This window comes from Chlamydotis macqueenii, chromosome 6 (assembly GCF_036417535.1).
Source record: "Chlamydotis macqueenii isolate bChlMac1 chromosome 6, bChlMac1.mat, whole genome shotgun sequence".
Lineage (NCBI taxonomy): Eukaryota > Metazoa > Chordata > Aves > Otidiformes > Otididae > Chlamydotis > Chlamydotis macqueenii.
This window is the reverse complement of record NC_141561.1, coordinates 34,278,490-34,297,958: the sequence shown is the minus strand read 5'-3', so window position 1 is coordinate 34,297,958 and position 19,469 is coordinate 34,278,490. Positions and strand designations below refer to the sequence as shown.

The window sequence follows — 19,469 nt, the reverse complement described above, 5'->3', positions numbered from 1 at the left end:
GTGCTGTTTTAACTCCAGGTTGACAGCGTAACGGAGCAGATTGCAGCTCCCTAACTTCTCCCCGCAGTGAAGCACGGCAGCTTGTCCCGTGGGGAACGGCATCTGCGGAGGTTTTGGCCTGAGCCTCGAACCATCTATGCAGTGGTTTCTGAGGCAAAACTGGCAACAGCTGAGAGCTTGGACACTGGAAGAAACAGGCTCCTACCAGACGGTTTTGCCTGGTACAGTTACTGAATGAAACGTCGTGTTGGGAGCAAAATGAGCTTCCCCTCGCGACCCTCTGAGTGTGTGAGCATTGTGAGGAAAGCTAGAGATGTTAAAATCCCTGCCAGAACTTAACACTCTGGAGAGGATTTAAACAGCGCTTCACCATGTATGTGCAAGTAATGGTTGTCAGAAAAACAAGAAAGCAGCCAGAAGGTTGAGGGCAGCTTTGTTTGCGAACATTTATATGCCAACAATTATTAACTCAAGTAGAGCGGGCAAACTACAAAACTTACTGCAGTGACTTGGAAAGTACTGCGCTCTGTCAATAATGAAATGAGCAAGTGTCAAGAATTTAAACTGGGGTCAATAACTTTGCTTTTAAGCTCAACTAGTAATCAATTTGGAACAATTTAGTTGTCATGCATGCCTTGCTATCCAGAAGTTTTATAGCCCGCCCCTCCCTCTGTGTAGGATAGTCAGACAAACATTTGATTTAGCCTGACGTAAGAAGATGGGAACAGAGGCAGATCTCACAGAGGAAGATGCTGACCTAGGGAGTTTCTCCCTACATGCTTTAGGGGATGTTTGTCCTCCCTCTGCTCACGTTCCCTCCTTTCTGCTAGGCACTAGCTCATCTGTTGGTGCCCCCGAACAGAAGAGGAAAGGAAATCTCCAGCTGTAGGATAGAAACATCTTAAAACAATGATAAAATACTAATTAAAGCTGGCTGCCATTTAAGAGACTTTTTAAAAGTGAAAAAAAAGGATAGCATGTAAAAGAATATGGCTGCAAACTTAGATTAAAAAAAAATCCAAATCTGAATAGTCATTAAATATAAGCGTCAGGGATGAAATGCTGATAAAATACATTGTTGTATCAACTGTGACGTAGAGCCTTTGTATGGTTGGGGAATCTGAGGTTTAAATCTACAATGTTTACAGTTCTGGCTAAGCCTAATGAGGCCAGAGATCTAATCTAAAACTTGTAATTGTTACCAGTAGTGTAGTGAGAAGGGATTAGACAGCATACCTGCGTGCCTGCCAGTGAAGCTTGTGTATTGCCTTGGTGGCGTAAAGGCCGCAGCGTTCGGGTGGCACCCGAACCTGCTGGGTTACAGATGCCATTAGTTGTTCTTTGCCATAATCGATACTTCGAGCTGTCCATTTGTCCAGAAGAGCAAGTGGAAACTGTTTTTATTAATGTTTTATTAATGGTAAATATTGAAACTAGACACGCACAAGATATTACTATTAGAAAGTTCTGAATTATTCAGCTGTCTGAATTGCTTTCGGGCATCTCCTCGGCCTGTGGTCTGTACGCGTGTTCTGTAAGCGTTGTAACTTTCATCAGAGCATGTAGCTGATAGACATGGGTATGAAGCTCACGGGCTTTTCATAAACCTCTGTAGGGATAAATGTGGTTTCTTGTGCAGTGAAGGGAATCCTTCCTTTTACTCCTTTAATAACAAGTTGTTACAATAAAAATCTCACAGATAGCTTAGCTCTCCTCTGTGTTGGGTAAGGGTTTATGTCACAGGCTCGTTAACTATACTGCCTACTCTTAAAATACACTGGGACATGCTCCAGCGTGTCATTACGCACAAAAGAAGCGTACTGAATGTTATTAACATGATTTACAAACATTTCTCTAAAACACTGAAATGTTCAGCTACAAAGCTGAAGGTATGAAAATGTTTGTGTGTACTTTGTGGTTTCAAAGCCCTTTAGGTCTGACTTTCTGCCAGGAACACCAACCACCACTTCTGAGTGCTGGCACTCCAGTCCTACAGGCTGTTTTCTGAACAGGTAGTGATGTTTTTTATGAACTAGCAGAAAGAGGAGAGCAGCTTAGCACCGTGAACCTGGTTCTCATGAGGCAGCTGCTGGTCTGGGGAAGTCCCATCCTACCTGTGAAGCACCATCTGCCTGGAAATGGGGTTTATTTCCTCTGCAAATATTTGCCTAAGATCAGGTTACTGGACTGGAGCCCCTCTTTCCCCCAGTATATAAAGCAAATAAATAAGGCTTAGCATCTTTCCCATGATTATGTTTTCAAAGGCTATTTACAAAAAAAAATCTTTAACTTTGGCTGACCTTAGTACAACGTCATCGGGGGAAGCTGTAGGGAACAGTTGGTTTCTGTGCGGCACAGTCTTTATTTTGGCTGGCAGTCTGTTAACTCCGTTAAGTGGGTAAGTTCATGCCAAGCAAAGTCAGGCGCATCATGAGGTTGCGCTGTGCCTATATAGAGAAAGTAGCCTGAGAAACAGCTTTGTAGGCTAATAAACAACATATACCAGAATTTGGGGCTGGCCAAGTCTGATTCTTGACAAAAGGACCCTGCCAGGTGTTCTGTTCCTCACTCGCCTTTCTCTAGATCTAGCGCCATCCTGCTTTAGGAGGAATGGTGCTCTAGCTCTGTCGGACCAGCCTTGAGCACAGCAGTCTGCTGCTGCTTTCTCTAACCTCTTGAGGAGGAAAAACCAAAAAGCAGCTCTTGTTTCTCATAAATAACTTCTTGTGACTGCATGCTCAAGCCTCCTTGAGCAACCGCAGAATGACACCAAGAGTTAGCGTCACTCCTGCCCAAAGGGTGTACACCAGCCATGACACAAGGCTCTGGTTAGGTGGTGGCTGTGTGGTGCTTCTGTGGGGTGGTTTGGGGTTTTATTTTTTTTAGTAGCAGCAGGCACTGGAGTTAAACTGTATTTGTTTACCGATTCAGGAAAATAGCACTGCAATTGTCCTTCTGGAAGAAACAGATTCCCTCCCCCCAAGACATTCCTAGCTGGTTGACATCACGCACCGGGAATTGCATTCAAAGGCAGCTTGAATTCAGGTCAAACTTTGCCTGCTTGTAGTAGATGGATGTTACTGATAGAAACATTTTACGCACGCTATGCAGAGATTTATTAAAGTTGCTTCTACAAGTGTCTGTAGTGAATTGAGCCTTCCTTTCAGCTCACTGAGAATGGCAAACTATTTATTGCGTTTATATGAAACACTGTTTTGACAGATTCCTTCAGAAGTAAAGAAGCACCAAGGGAGACCTTCTGTTCTTTGAACATCACTGGAACCACTGGCAAGAAGCAGCAACACTGTGCATCAAACAAGGAAACCATTTCCAAGTTATCAAAACATGCTGTTGAACTGAATTTTGCAGCTGCGTTTTCAAATGTACCATGGGATGCGTCAAATCCAAGGATGCCTTACGAGGTTCAAATGCTATCCAGGATGAAAAGATCCAGGCAGGCGACAAAGGATGCACTGGGGAGAAATCACCACTGATAGCAGGGAAGGCGGATGAGAAGGGTCCATCAAGCACCGTGCTAGACTATGCACACCGTCTCTCCCGTGAGATTCTTGATCAGGCGGTGAAACAGTGGGCAGTGACTGAAAGCAAATATAGCGACATCCCTTTTATTGAAAGTGATGTGCCCTGAGCCCTGGCTGGCAAGGACGGTCCTCACAGTGAGCGCCCTGCCTGCTGAGCAGTCTGTATGTGGTACTAGTGCAAATAAAGTAAAATGAGCTGTGACCTCAGCATAATGCCACTGTATGAATGTGTTTGCAAGGAGAGGCTGAAAAAATTTGCGTTTTAATCTGTATTGCTCAGAAACTTAACTGGATTACGGTAGAATCTACTAATCAAGTGTCATTTGTTATCAGCCGTATGTTGAGTACATTCTCTCTCTGTATGTGTTGAATGTGATCAGAAATCGGTGTTAAAAAAAGAGGATGAGAACAATGTGGCGGCCCTGCAACTGTACCAGCACTGCCACAGAGGCTCCAAAGATGCTTAACAACAAAGGATGGATTATTTTTATGTACTGCATAAAAAAAAAAAATCAGCGGCCTGTTTGCAGGTGAAAAGAGAAGAACTCTCGATGCTTCGTAAATTTGTCCACGTTTTGCTTAAGTGAAACCAAGGTCTACGTTTAGCAAAGGTAACTGCTGTCGTACGTTTTACCTTTGATTCTTTGACCTGACGAAATCTGTAAACCACAAAATAATGAAGGTGATGAGAAGCGTTTTATAAAACCAAGCAGTATTCAGGGAACCATGTGGATTATGACACCATTCACCTTCCGTTCTGAAGTGAACCAGTGAGAAACATGACAATAGCGATAAACAGTCCATTCTAATTAACAGATTCTCTGGCTTCTGTAAATGCATGAAGGCTACTCTCAGATCCTACAGTGCAACAGTTAGATTACATCTGATCACTGCGTTCAGACCAAAGCTATTTGGTTTTTTGGGGTGTGTTAGGGTGCTGGTTTCGGGGAGTTTTCATTTTTTTTACTGTAACCCAGACAGATGTCCAAAAACTACTGATGCTAACTAGTGGAATGAACCTTCAAAGGTGCAGGAACATTTTAAGACTATTTGTTTCATGGGAACTATGGCAGCATTACATTAAAATTTCACTCCAAATTAACACGCCTTCCTTCAGCTTCTGTAGGGTTATCGCTTACCCGTCGGTCAAATATGTATGGCAATGCAAGTATGAGCTGCAGGAACCTGAAGTCTGAGCAGAGCACTGAATAAGCCATAGGCCCGAAGCGAAGGGGCTACGTTCTTCACTGATTTTATCTAGCACGTATCCACACGCTGCAGCCTGCGTCTCCAGGACTTGCAGCCTGACCTGCTGTACTCATAACTAGCATTTGAGAGATCAAGAAGGGGGTGAATTAATCGTAGTCATCTTAAAGCTTGGGGTTTTAGCATGGGCTTGTTCCTTTTTCTGTTACAGCTGGTTTAAAAGACGTAGGCTTTATTCCTAGATAAAAGTGCTTTCCATTTTATGTTTTCATTTCGTAGAAAAATGCTTTCCATACTGGCAAAACTGTTACTATTTTTAAAAGGAACATGTCGTTCTAGTAAATGAAACAAAACATGATTTTCAAGTAATGGTAAGCAAGTAGAAAGAGGCCCATGTCAATCGTTATTTTTAGCTTATTCTCAGACATACGACAGTCTATGAATTGAGCTGTTTTGCAGACATTGTGACACAAACTCAGTTATTTGAAATTCACCTTATCGGGGAAGTGGTTGTATCAAGAGCAAAAGGTGAAAAATGCTTTTTTTGTAGCACAGCGCCAAGCTTGCCATTAATTCACACTGACCAGACCAGACCTTGCTACTAAGAGTGTTCTCGGGCATTTGCTGAAAAAGGGAACAAAATCTGCCTCTGTTGTAATGTCGTAGTCTTTGAAGTAACGTACTCTTCTCTGAAGCCATATGTAAAGTGGGACTAAGGTATTACGGCCCATTTAAATTCTGCTGCTAACAGTGACATTCCTTGAAGGTCTAAAACATGTAAAACATTAGGTCATACCCTAAATTTGCCCTAAAAACACTCCATGCCATACACTAGGGTGAATTAAAAAAGCAAAACAGAACGCTGAGCAGATCAGTACATATTAATTGGATATTGCTTCCACCACAGTATTAAAAAAGATTCCTATTCTTATTATAGATAAAATAATGCTTTATTACAAAAAGGCCAACCTTTTGTAACATTAGTCTTGGCTCAAGAATGTTAACGCTGCCAAAGACAGTAATTAAAAACCAAAAGGCCCAGGCTGCATGGACGTTATTTGTCAGTGAGGTGGGTGTAGGTGAGCGCCAGATACAAAACTGCACTCGCTGAAAGAGGGCGTTGAGGTAGATCTGCCTTGTACCTTGAACCGTGGTGGCTGCCGTGGGGAGTCAGGTCCTGCAGTCCTTGCTGTTGCAACTTCTCAAATCCTTTCTTTAGATACAGCCTTAGCATCTGATAATCTTCTGGAGCCGGAATATCAGATGCACTTTTGGAAGCAGCTTCTCCAGTGGCAGGCTGCCACTGCACAATCCAACAGCAGGCAGAATTATAAGGGAAAATAGCCTAAAGCGAAGTCGTAGCATCTGAACTGATAAGCGCTCAAAATTTCCTCAAAGAGAAAGTTACCAGGGTATAATTAAACGTGCATCACAGCGAGCTGCTACTTGGAGCGCTGGCTGCGTGGGCCGGCTGCACTGCTTGCCCGGGGTGTCACCCATAACGCGACAGCGACTGGATCGCCTGCTGCGTGTTACGTCCAAGCAGTCGCTTACCTGCAGCCACAAAGCACGTCTGCCCTCGTTCCTGCTTGCAGATCACAGCAGCTTCAATACGGCCCGAAGTGCAATTCCAGCTGGTTTATGGTGCTTTCTATGACATTGGCACTTTGGGGGAAAGCACGCAGCAAATGGAAAGCAAACAAGCTTACAAACAACAGGGAGACAGCTTCTCACCAGAAAAAGAATCTCTTCTACAGGACACTTAATAAATAATGCACTTACCCTTAATAAAAATTAAAAAAAAATCTGTTCAATACTACAGTCTGGTGAGAGATCAAAGGAGCTCTCTCTCCAGAATTTGGCTGTATTTTTAATAGGTACACTATTAATATATAATAATAACAAAAACAAAGGCTTCTTTACCTAAATAAAATCACATTTGTTTACTCTAAACTATGCTATAGTCTTATACAGCCACTTAGAGTGGCTTTCCAGCTAAGTTGCCACTGGTTCTTTGACGTGATTTTGTATAATGAAGGCACCCCAGTATGGGACTGGCATACTCCGCAAAACCATTTACTTCTATTTAGGAGTTAAAAATACATCTGCTTTATATTTTCTCTAGGAAGCGTAAGTATAGTCTGAGTGGGTACTATGTGACTAATTCTAATATTGATATTCTAATAATGGTTCAAAACACATTAACTGCAGCACAGCTTTGTAAAACAGACACTTCTGGAGTAAGACACATCAATATTCCCAAATAAAACGCACTACAATATATTTTTACAATATTTTTTTTTTCTGGAAAATATTTTCTTGTGGACCAAATAAAATTAAACTTACCGTCTGCTTGTAAGACTTTTATTTGATTAAAAATGCATAGATTGGACAGGGTCTTGTTACCATGAGCTTGGGATAATTCCTGTTCATAGGAATTTTGGAAGCAAATGATTATGCAAGTCAAAGTTTACGGATTCAGAAGTATACTCTTGCTAAAATGTTGTAAGTCCTTTTCAATCAGAGAAGGCATGATCCCTACTCCCTGGAGATTACTCTGTTTTTTTCATCAAATGTAGTTGCTGAAGAATGCTCCTTTGAACAAAAATGATGGAATGAAACCAGTTTAAAAAAAAAAATTTAAAAATTGCCATTATTTAAGAATCTAAAACATATACAAAATTTTAAAAAGAAGGGGGTAAGTTTACATTTCTTACAGAATCAGCATGAGGTAGAAATTCAAGTCATATTTTCAGAAGTTACTCTAAAAGTTATAATGAAATCTCTCAACTACTTTTGAAAATAAACTCTGGGACTGTCTCATAACAAATATATACATGGTAACATTAACTGGCAGCTGAAAATTTCACAACTTTATCTTAAACATTCTACTGACAAAGGTGCCATTTCTTCTTGATTTTGCAGTCCACTTTGCTCACCTGTAATTCTCTGAAAGTCAGTCTAGCAGTTCACCTTGATGCCTGAATCTCCTGGACTTAGTTTCCAGGTACCAGCTTCTAGGAAGGAAGGAGCCTGAAGCCCGTGCAGACCATTATTGTTGTTAATAAAAACCGCTCAGTGTTGAAAACTGGGTAACAGTTCTGCGGTAGCTCTGACTTTTTGATTCCCCAGTACTGATTACTGGCTATGTTATCTGAACGAAAGTTTTCTTCCTTTAGTTTCAGTGTTTCATCTTCAGAGAAGCCAAATTGTGTATTTGTGACCTGCCTGTAACTGTGGAACCAAGTAGGAAGAGATACGGATATATGATTTGAATAACCACAAAAAAGCAAGCAGTCTTAATGCTGAACAAAGATCAGTAGCTATGTGTTGCATGCACAACAGAAAAATTAATTTTAACCCCCCAAAAATACTGTTATCAAAGGGCTCTGGTTACGTAATATAACTTCAAATATTATTAGTATCAGAAACCAGCAACCTTTAATGCACATACAACCAGTTTTTTGGATGTATATTTAAATTTTGATCCCAATACGTACATTTGTTAGGCTATTGTGTTAAAAACCGATACAATCCATGTAGCAGCAGACACTTCATGTTTTCCCCTGTTTGTTATCTTTAGTACATACAGCTGTCTTCCCCCTGCTTTTCACAAATTTTCCACCCAGCAGACAGGATGTCCATGGTCATAAGCAAAGGGGAACCCAGACTCGTGGGTATGGATAAACTCCAGCCCACGCGCAGTATTAGGGCCAGCCCGACCTCTACCACTACAATCACAAGACAATCACTAACATCAACAGGAAATGTGCTGCTTGGCGTGCAGAAGGAGGTCTGAGACGGCTATTTCGGTAAGACCAGGAAAAACTAGCAATTTCTGAAATAATGAAAAACTAATTATGCAGTTCAATCCAATTTAAAGGCATTTTAAAACTTGGTTTTACAAGCAAACAGAAGTGTGCTCTAGGCTCCGGCAACATCATGACGTATGACACAACGTCTCCATCGCATAGCAAGACTGAATACTGACCAGATGTTAAATCAATAGAACAATTTCTTGCTCTCACACTAATAATGTGTCAGTCTGACCTTTTATTTAAAAGACTACTTAACACCATGGATTTAGCATGTTTGGCATTTTCCCTTGGAGCTCTGACTGTTTTAAAGTGGTAAGTATATTTTATTTTCATTGTATAGAGAAAAATCTGAGGCACAATCCCAACTTAACGTATCAGTGACAGAGCCAAGAACATAAAGGTCTCCTGACTTCTTGCTTCTTAGGTCATCCCTTAACTATGCTGTCTCCCCCAAAGGTTCCTCCTAAACTAAGAGCTGATGCAAAAAATTACGTTAGTCATTGTGTAAAGCAGTAAAAATAACAATTTCCTTTGAAGTAATTTTCTCCTTAATAACCAGAGAGATTATTATTTTGTCATTATGGCAGCATAACAAAAGAGAATGTTCCTGAATGCAAAAAATTAGACTTACAAATCTCAGGCTAGCTAAAAGAGTCGCAAACTTTCTCACACTACTATTAATTTTTGTATCAGAGAATTACACAGATGTGTAAGATGTCAATAGGCTTGATCTTCACAACTTAAGATCATTGTTTCCCAACGGCTTAAAACAATCGTCCACAAATTCATCACTGACTTCTTCTAGGGCAGCTGGCTTCCATCTGGGGGACTGGTCTTTGTCAATCAGCACTGTCAGGTGGAGTAAAAAAACATAAAAGTTACTTGTAAACTTTCTGTAATTAAGATGACTTCCAATTACAAGAAGACAACTACAGTGAATACATGGGGGTGAAAAATCAATATGCTCTGGAGAAGATGGAGGTTTTGTAACATAAACATTTCTACTCTAATAAAAATTCCAGAGTTGTGACTTGTCTAGAGACATATCTAGGAGCTGCCTGGTGATACAAGGAATGGTGGATCACTTCAGAAGCAGCCCAAGCTTTGAAGGAACAGACCTGAAATTAGTGCTTTCTGTTAGACCCACGATCTTGCCTGTCTTCTGCTTTTTCATGCAAAACTGGGAAGGGTATGTGTGATGCTCCTTTTGGACAAGGGCTTTCACGTCTCTGTGCAAAATCTGACCCTTTGTAGAGTATACGAGATGACTCAAAGTAGGCGTTAAATGCCTAGAGCTAATTTAAACACATCATATAATCTAACAATGAAATAGCTAATGAGGAAAGAGTAAAGCAGAGTATCTTTGTGGGAAAATCAATAATATTTATTTGTAAATACTGACAGATACTGCAGACCTATGTAGATTGGACTGTGAAGATTTGTATAATCTTAGTGTGTATATCTTACGTTGTATCCTGGGAAACACACATCACTGAAGATAAAAAAAATCACCAGTGAATGAATCGCATGTAGAAGTGTAGCAAGAAAATATCAATTCTCAAAAAGCATTCCTAGTATCACAGGAATGTTGAAGGCATGTCAGCAAGAACAGCTGCACTAGCAAACAATAATAAGACAAGAGAGTTTATTTGTGTGTAAAAATTACCAATATGAATGGAATTCCAGAGCATCCTTCCGAGCACATTTCTGACCCCAAAAAAATCCATAAAGGTACTATTCAAAACATGACATTTTTATCATTTAAAAAAGGACAGCTGTAGTAACTGTGGCTCTCTAGGACGCACTGACTACCCAACATCCCTCGTCAACACACATTCCCTTCAGATGTGTGGTGTCAGCACCTGATCTGGAGGTGCACCTGTGTCCTGGCAGATCTCCCAACCAACACGGCTCACTGCACATAAGGGAGGGCAGGCAGGAAGCACCTTTTGAGTTCTTCTGCTGAGAACAGAATTTGTTTGTTTGTTCTTTCTTTCTGATAAAAACTCTGGAGTAGGATGATTCTGAAGGTGTGGACAGAAGACACCCACAGAAATCAGATATTTTGAAGAATAACAGCTGGGTTTTTTGGTAAGTTGTTGTATCTTTCTGAACAGATGTCACTCTTGGTGACCAAACTAGAACCATCCAGAGTAAGAAATGTGCAAAGGAGTTCGATTTTAAGTTCAGTGCAAAGAATGCCCACCTAAAGATTGTGTCTTATCAAAAGACAGGTATTATGGCAGTTTGTGGTAAAAAAAAAATCTGACTTGAAAACTTCTTTTTAACTTTTCCCTTTCAAATGACTAGTGTACTAATTAATATTTCCATAGCTGAAGGTTTACAGGCACCGCAACTCTTTAGCTTGCATCTCCAAGGACAAAGGAGAATCAGAGCCCTGCATCCATTTACCTGCAAATACAGGACTAAGGACTCCTTGGATACAAATAAACACTAATCTTGAAAAGGAACCCATTATATAGATACAAGCCGCAATTCCACAGAGAGCAGAATCTATGTGGGCAATTCTTTAAAATAAATGTGCTAATAAATGTGTGTAAAAGATTGATTTTACTAGCTTACTTGAGTAACTTACTGAAAGTTATGATCTTGCAAGTTATTTTTAAATGTTTGGGTTAAAATACATAATTGTCCCAAATCAGTAACATTTACTCCATCGTAGTAGTACTTATGATTTTCTTCAAGTTCAGTTGAAGTTCACAGTCTGGCCCAAATGACCTTAACTGTTAGTCACAAAAGACAAGAGACTGACTAGAGATGCTTTAAATGGGGGGGGGGGGGAAGTCCATGCGTATGCTACTACAGCTTCAACTCTGAAATACAGTAGTAATTGCTACTAATTCTCCACTCTATGGCACTACTGTGTAATCAACTTAATTTTTCTGTTTGGATCTGTGACTAGTTTTACTCTGGTGGATAAATTGAATTATCACATTGGGCTCTCCAATGACATCTTTCATCTTGTATGAGTTAAAATACTTATTTTCTAATAGTCTGGTGAAAATATCTGCATTAACTTCTCTGCATTTTGTATTTCTCCAGCTTGAGCATCGATCACTACAAGAACAGAATAAAATTCTGAAGACTTCTAAGGTAGGCCAAGGGAAATTCATTAAGATAAAAGTAACTGAACATAGACATTGTGTTAAGGGTTTGTTCTTGTGGTTTCTACCTTTTAAAAAAAAATTCCAAAACTCCTCTGTCCAGTGGCAGTGACTTTACCAGACTTCAGTTATCGTTCTATTGCTTAGTTTCACTGAGCAGAGTCAAAACGCTGATACTTCCAAGCAGCTGGAATTCTGTTAGCTGCAATGAAATCTCTACCCAGTCACTGACTGCAGGGGGTCTGAGCGCCCAGGGTAAGGCTCACACCTGCCAGCTGCTAGCACTGCAGGAGAGAGGGCAGAAGCCACGCAGAAATAAGATCTTTGCAGGATCAGCAAGATGTAGGAGGCCTTTACAATTCCATTTGAAGTGTATATTCCTGCACAAATACTTAGGAGGCTAATTTAACAGATTTTTAGCCCCTGATACTGCTGAGATTGTAGTCTACCTGGATGTGTTTGAGCACTGACTCCAAAATGACCACTTCTTTTATGCAGTAAGAATTAAAAACCAAAGTTCTTGGAAATTACCCAGAGCTGTGCCTTTCTTAGTTTATGTATTATTCTATACACTAAGGTTAAAAATGGATACCGGAAGTGTTCAAAGACCATATTTACCATTATATGGGAAAATGTTGATGAAATATGATCTCTTTTATGCTTTAAGGGTTTTGGCTTTTTGGCTCCGATCACAAAAGTCAAACAGGGAAGACTGTTTGCCAGCAGATTTTTAGTCCAGTTGAAAGAAAACTGGCTAAAAGAAAAATGAAATCTTGACCTTAGGTCAAAGTAGGTTTAAAAAGCTTTTAAACAAAATACTTCCCTAGCATGCCTATTAAAATGATGGTTTGAAGCAGATAAAAGCTGTTATTAAAACCTGACCAATGGCCATTGCTGCTGGGGAAAAAAAAAAAATCTTCAAAACCTAAAATCTGATTATTGTATCTAACTTTACTTTGTGGTAGATCCTCTTGCGGTAGACACGGTCAACAGCTGACTCTTAAATGCTTGAGATGTAATGTTTTAATAAAGAAAAAGCTAATACTTGAATTAACAGTTTTATAATTTTCATTTTCATTTGCTACGGTTGATCCTATGAAGTACTTAATCTTAGTTCCCATTAAAAAGGATGCTCAGCACATTGTTGGATAATGATTTTGAGATTAGACACAACTACAAAAATGATTTTGAGTCAGATTCTGCACCACTTTTAAACAATTTTAAGAAGACAAATCTGAGAACATGATATATGCAGTAAGCAGAGAGCAAAAGTGCTTCAAGAACAAATTATTATTTTTAGCAATCCCCTTGGTGCAGCTGGATCTCTGGTGGGTTTTTTCTACCCTTGACAGAGTTAAGCCTTTGCTACATCATCCTAAGTAAAAGAAGCTTCCCAACTGCTGTTCTTGCAGCCTCTTTCTTTACAAGCAGTTTGTTTGTGTAATTTACTGGCCATACTGACAAGTGATGTGCCTTTGTCCTCTACCGCATCCCCAGATGGTTTAATGGCCTTGTGAGTTACAAGTGAGAATTTGGTTTGGCGTTCATTTGACTCTCAGACTTTGAGTTTGTCACTTCCTGAATAACTACATTTCAGCAGTTTATATGGTGATTCAGAATATATTCTAGGAATATTCTTTTTAAGGTGACTTTGTCCCCATTACCAACACAATGAAAACCATGTACTTCTCAACATGTGTGGTAAACTCCTCAAAGGGGTCTCTGCTAGTAAGTACTGAAGATTAATTAATCATAATCAGAAACTCTTCCCATGCTGTACAAACAAACTTTGCATCTCTCACCCCAGGCTATCTAATAGAGTATTACTAATAGTGAACACTCAAACTAATATCCACTACTCAAGTGGATTTTAAAGTACTTTATAAAGACAGATGGAAAAAAATGAGGAATAAGTGATAATACGTACTCGAGTACATAACTGTGTGAATTAAAAACCAGGTTCCCTCAGCCCCAAAGTGTTATTCATACAAATGTCTTGTACCGTAAGCTCCCTGGAAAAAGAAAATGCCTCTGCTTTGTTTCATCTTGTGCTGAACAGTACATAAATAATTACCACAGTTTCTAACAGATGTGACATTGGGTTTGACAAACTGCATAGTGAATCAGCAGTAGAATCAAGGACAGAATCTAAGTCTGTCCCCTAGATGAACTTGCTGAGCTGCTGCTCTGCTTTTACCACTACCTGTCTTGACTATTGCCTTAAAATACTGAATTATTTAACATTAAGTTTACATTTATAGTTTTTTAGTAGTAAAACACATTTATACAGAGACATTTTGGACATGGGTGAAAGTAGTCTCCATTCTAAGAATATTCTAGGCAAATAGTTTTTCTTGACTTTGAGTCTTAAAACATCTTATAGCTGGCAGAACCAGCCATGTGGCAACACTAAATCTGGACACAGAAATGACACACGTAGCTACTCACTACTGTCAGCATTAAATGTATTTTGAACTTTTGCACTGAACTAGTGAAACTGTTCCATGGTGCTGTATCACCAGGTGGATAGATAACCTTAGGAAACTGAGATTACATAAAGGAAACAACATGGCTGTTACGCTTTCAAACAAATAATAAATGTTGGCCATACCAGGAGTCCAATAAGCAAAAACTGTAGCAAGCTGGGACATGTTCTCTGGGATGTTGCTACATGCACTTTTCTTAACCTCCAGGAAAGCAACAGGACAGTGAGTTTGCATATTATTGAGTTGGAGAAATGCTTCTGGTGTGCATGCTTACCTGCTCGAACCCCTTCGTAGAAGTCACGGCCTCTCTGAAAGACAAAAAACCAAGCTGTAACATGACAGATTCTATTTATCCCATCTTTGCCCATCCCACTTCTGCTTGAAATGCAATTTCTTAAGATTTGGTTAAATCCCACTTGTACTGTTCTCACCTTTTACTTATTAAAGAGCTCTATATCCTCTTGCTTACATGCAGCCACAGCTCATAAAATCAGTCTGAACTGTAGTTCATCAGCCAACTTTTATGCAGTGCTAGCCCTTTCTCTGTGTTACATCTCCTAGATATTTTCTAGAGTTTTGCATGATGGGGGCTAAGGTGTGTAGGATTTGAAATTCTTCAGAGAAAGGCCAGTTTTCAGGAACTCTGATATATTCTGCATACATGGAGCACTTTGCAGTTAAATGGAGTTCTGGAAACATCCAGTTGTTTTGGTTTTGTTGTTTTTTGTTTTTTTTTTAATAGAGATAAACATAGCATTTAAATCCCTCAGGATGCTTCACTAGCCATGGAGCAACAATACTAGTTTCAGGAAAGACATGGCAAGGATACCATCAGGCACTACAACATATCAGAAGTAGATACATTTTTCACTCATAGTTTTGTGTTTTTTTAATTTGTTTTTTTTTAAAAGCATTTACTTCAACTATCACAAATAACTTAATCAGATACACAAAATCTCATTTTAAAATAATAAGGATGTCGTGGAGAAGGTTTGAGGAATTTGTTCAGATAATTCAGTTAGCAACTGTTCTACCGAAAGGATCGCTTCCTCATATGTTATTCAAGTACTCAGCTCTTACTACAAATAGTACTAAAATATCTTGTTTTCTTTAAGAAATTTATCACAGCACTCCTGAAAGCCAGTGATATTATATAATTATTCGCATCCTTCTGCTGAGGCACTGAGGACTAAGTAATTGAAATAGGAAGTCTGTTTAAAACACTGGAGTTTTAAACTTATTGTCCAAATACAAAACTCTCCACACTGTAACACTAGCAGAGTTTTCTTAACAGCCCTGTACCATTCCCATCTGACCACCATTACTGTAGTCTCCTTCAAGTTGCACATAAAGACATGGAACTGCAAAAAAGAAAGTGACAGCCTAAGAAACACACAATGAAGATACTGAAAATTAAAACCTATACATTGTGAGCCCTTGATGTAGCTTATATAAAATCTAGTCTTTGACAGACTTGCTACCCTTCTGTGGCTGGAAAGAGACAAGGGGCTCAGCTGCTTGCTTACCATGCACGCCTGGCTCAGTCTGTATTCCATTGTGAGTACGTCTTGTAAGCTCATGGAAGCTCCTTCTCTGAGCTGTCTGAGAGTTATCTTTAAGGATGTGGGTGACATCTTACTAATAGTCTGAGGAAGACATTAACAATTATTTTTACTCTTCAATTGAGATACATTTGTAAGTCTGTCTTTTGCATTTTTATGCAAAAAACTTTATGAAGTAAACGACGGCACTCTTCTCCCTGAGCTCACTTGTGATACCTATTCCTCCTGCTCCCTCCCACCATGCTGTCACACTAAATGAACTTACTTGCATACGTTTTTATCAGCGAGATCTCTGGGATGTATGCCATCACTTGTGGAAAGCCTAGAACTCCTATGGTCACATCATCTATTATCAAATTACTACTAGCCAGAGAATCTGAAAGCCATTCACAAACAGATTCTTTCGAGAAGTGAGGGTGAGTGTTACAAGCAATTGTACTTCATTTTTTTTAATACTATATATAAATATATAGTCTGAATTGCTCCAAGATGTTACTGATATTGTAGCTGACATTAGTATTGTATAGCATTTAAGTTTTATTTGGCACAATAGTCAGAGTAGTAAGGTAATAATAGCGAGATTAGCAACAAACTTTAAGTAGTTGCTTTATGATCATCTGCAAAGATTAGATAATATACTAAGAAGAAAATTGTGGAAGAAAAAAATATTAAAAGAAATCAAACATGAATGCATATTTGTCCAGGCTTCTTGTCTGGGATCAACAGATACTGCAGTAATTTAGCCCTACACTGCTCTTCTGAGGTCTTGCCTGCCTGGAGGTCTTGCCTGCCTCCTTTTGACAGAGCTACAGGCTATAAATATTATGCAACAGACAGGCTCTGTTTAAGGCACACAAATAAATGCTGTAAATCTGGCTCTCGTGACTATTGTTCAATTAGCAGCATGCCAGGAAACAGTACGGGGAGGTGGGGAGAAAGACAAAAACATAGTCAAGAAAACAGAACTGAGCTTCAAAGCTTTCAGGGTTGTGTGGGAAAGAAGCTAAGTCTTGCTGTTGGTGATCTTTTTTTCTTAACTCTAAACAAGACTCTTCTTTCCCTGTAAACCCAACTAAAAGCTCTGTATTATTCACAGTACAATAGATATTTTGTGTTAATTAGGACATTTTTACCACTACTGAAAAGCAGCAGATGGTAAGATTTGCCTCTTTACATTATTTTCATTGCAGACATTAGATTCCCTACCCAGACTGAAACGGCAGGTTTCCAGCCATCAACACTAACATTTTTTTCTGGCTCTCAAATACTCTTCATCCCTCTCCAGACACCAGCTGATACAGCAGTGACCCATTTTGCTTAGTTAAGCTAGAAAACATGAAACTGCTACACAAGCAGGAGGCTGTGCAATTGTACCTTAAAAGCACTGGTTTTGTCATTCTGTTATGTGCATGTTGACCACTTTGCTTCAGAGAGAAGCTGGTTTAGAAAGAACTAACGCTGGCTCAAACTGTCAAGGTTTCTGAGTTTCAACGAGCTGCCTTTCAGCAGATAAAGAAACCAGCTATACCTCTAATTACATCACTATGTAGGTCTGAGATGGGGAACAACTCTGAACTGTAGCCTTACTTGCCGTAATGTGCTCTTGCCGGCTTTACCTTTGACTGGACCTTTTCCCTTCTCAGTTTCACATTCTGTCATCTCGATTAGAAAGTCTTTGCTCAGACCAGGTTTAAACAGTATGCACAGCACAACCAGATGGTTCCCCAGGTGAAATAGTAATGGCAAGTTCTTTCTGGTCAAAGAAAGCACTGAAATGGGGAAGATCTGAAAACTTATTTAGTCTAGTGCATCCAGCAGCTGCCTTATCTTGGCATATCAATGAGGCTGAAGGTGGAGGAGGCACTGCCATAAATCAGGCTGAAGGAAGAGGAACAAGGAAAGAAAATGGGTAGGTGTAATTGCAGAAAAATGAGTCACCAGTGTATCTATAAATAATTTCTCTGTACAAAGAGGAGGAGGGGATTGGTGCTAGGGAACAAGCCTGAAAAGGAGATAGGATAGGCTGAAGTGGGGAGTACTAAAACGCAAGAAGTCTTCATAGAAGTACTTGATGTATTCCAGTATCTTTGAGACCATCTTGATTTCAACATAATGATTGATCCTGAAAGCTACAAGCTGAATTTGCAATAGGTCTGAATTCCAATACAGTAATTACCAGAAAGTGACCAAATTAAGTAGCCCTGACTCAGTGGAGCACCCTACAAGAGTAACAGTTGGAATAGTGGCTGCATCTCTTGCAGACTAAAGTTTCTGACCTGAGCTGCTTAAGGTCCTTGAGGGAGGCTTTCTTTAAGTTAAAACAAACAAACAAACAAAAAAAAAAACAAAAAAAACCAAAAAAACAAAACCAAAAAAAACCCCAAAACCCTCCCAGAGGTGCAGTGTATCACTTCCCTTGCAATAGATGGAGACACCCATCACTTACTTTCTGAGACACCAAAGCATTTGTTTGTCTGCATGGAACAATGGTTCTGGATGAGCTTTGACAAAATAGCAGCATCTAGCCAAAGCATCACTGGAAAGCTGCTTAAGGACAGATATATCTTTCTTCCTGGTCTGTTAACAGAGTTTTAGAATGCATCTTTACTTGAAGTAAACACTACAGAGATACCATCCAGCTTCACTCCTGTAATCTGTCTCACCCACTTGTTGCAAACCCATTTAAAGTTTCAGGAGCTAGTGTCTGCATCCCAGCCTGACCAGTAGATCTGGACAAGGTGTCTTGTAATTCTTAGTTTCTGCAGTGTCCTGCACACTACACTGGAATTCATTCAGTATCAATGAAGGCTATTAAATTATGAAGTATCAGTGCCCAGAAGGTGCACTGTCCTGACAAAAAAAAAAAGCTGTAAGAAAGCACGATGTGAAAACAAAGTCAAACACTGGATGCTTTTCAGGTTTTGACCCCACATGCTTACTTCATCCAATTAGAAGTGGTACTTCTTTCACTCAGATAAAAGCTTTTTGGCTTGTGTAAATACTGAAAACAAAGTAATGATATAAAGTAAAAGATTTTTTTAAAAAAAAATATTTAACTATGAGTTCAGAAAGTGTGTTAGTACTCTAGCTTTCTACCTCTTTGTAACTAGATTCAAAACGTGACTTAAATAATTAAGCCATTCTCCAGTAGAATTTTAACAACTTCACATTCTTCTTATTCATGCAAACCACTTCAATATCAGATAAAACATGTGTGCTTGGCAGGCTTTCATGTGAAAGTACTGTTGATTGAGCAGAACAGGACACCTAGGACAGCGTGGCTCACAGCTTGGATTACAGCAGAACTAGTAGTTCTGTTTTATTAACACTAAAAGGTAGCTGTACATCCAAGGTGTGGGTGTACCAAGGTATTTGTATTAGACTTTCATTAAGGCTTATTCCATAAGCTTACTAATACATATCATAATAAATATACAGCAAAACAAAGAAAATAAGTGTACACATTGCTGTTACTGAACCCTTCACAGTTTCTGTATTCATCATTAGAATATGCTCTTTTTTGTGTACCTGGACACTAAACCTTGGTTTCACAAAGTGACAGGAAACCATCCTCTAGGGATGTACTCTTGGTACACTTAGGATACTACCGATGAGGAAAATGACTTGCGTCACACAAGTCAGCAAACTATCAAGAATAATGTCTGATAGTCTTAGACTGTCACAGTTTTGCTACGTGTTCCCTGCTCTAACCAGTTCTTTGAACTCTGCT

At 39.5% G+C, this 19,469-nt stretch overlaps 2 protein-coding genes across 8 annotated transcripts in view; one reads left to right on the top strand and one right to left on the bottom strand.

The window, feature by feature from the left end:
* The window catches only part of AKAP19 (A-kinase anchoring protein 19), a 33,308-nt gene extending 29,564 nt beyond the window's left edge, over positions 1-3,744 (top strand). For all 7 annotated transcript variants that reach the window (XM_086750477.1, XM_086750474.1, XM_086750478.1 and 4 more), the window contains one exon: positions 3,223-3,744. In XM_086750477.1, coding sequence (XP_086606603.1) covers positions 3,389-3,649 — 261 coding nt within the window. In that variant the 5' untranslated portion in view covers positions 3,223-3,388 and the 3' untranslated portion in view covers positions 3,650-3,744. The remainder of the gene's footprint in view (positions 1-3,222) is intronic.
* Positions 3,745-7,096: 3,352 nt separating this feature from the next.
* The window catches only part of HIBCH (3-hydroxyisobutyryl-CoA hydrolase), a 47,494-nt gene continuing 35,121 nt past the window's right edge, over positions 7,097-19,469 (bottom strand). The window contains exons 12-14 of the mRNA XM_086750473.1: positions 15,704-15,823; positions 14,452-14,485; positions 7,097-9,415 (exon numbers count right to left, since the gene is read on the bottom strand). Coding sequence (XP_086606599.1) covers positions 9,300-9,415; positions 14,452-14,485; positions 15,704-15,823 — 270 coding nt within the window. The 3' untranslated portion in view covers positions 7,097-9,299. The remainder of the gene's footprint in view (positions 9,416-14,451; positions 14,486-15,703; positions 15,824-19,469) is intronic.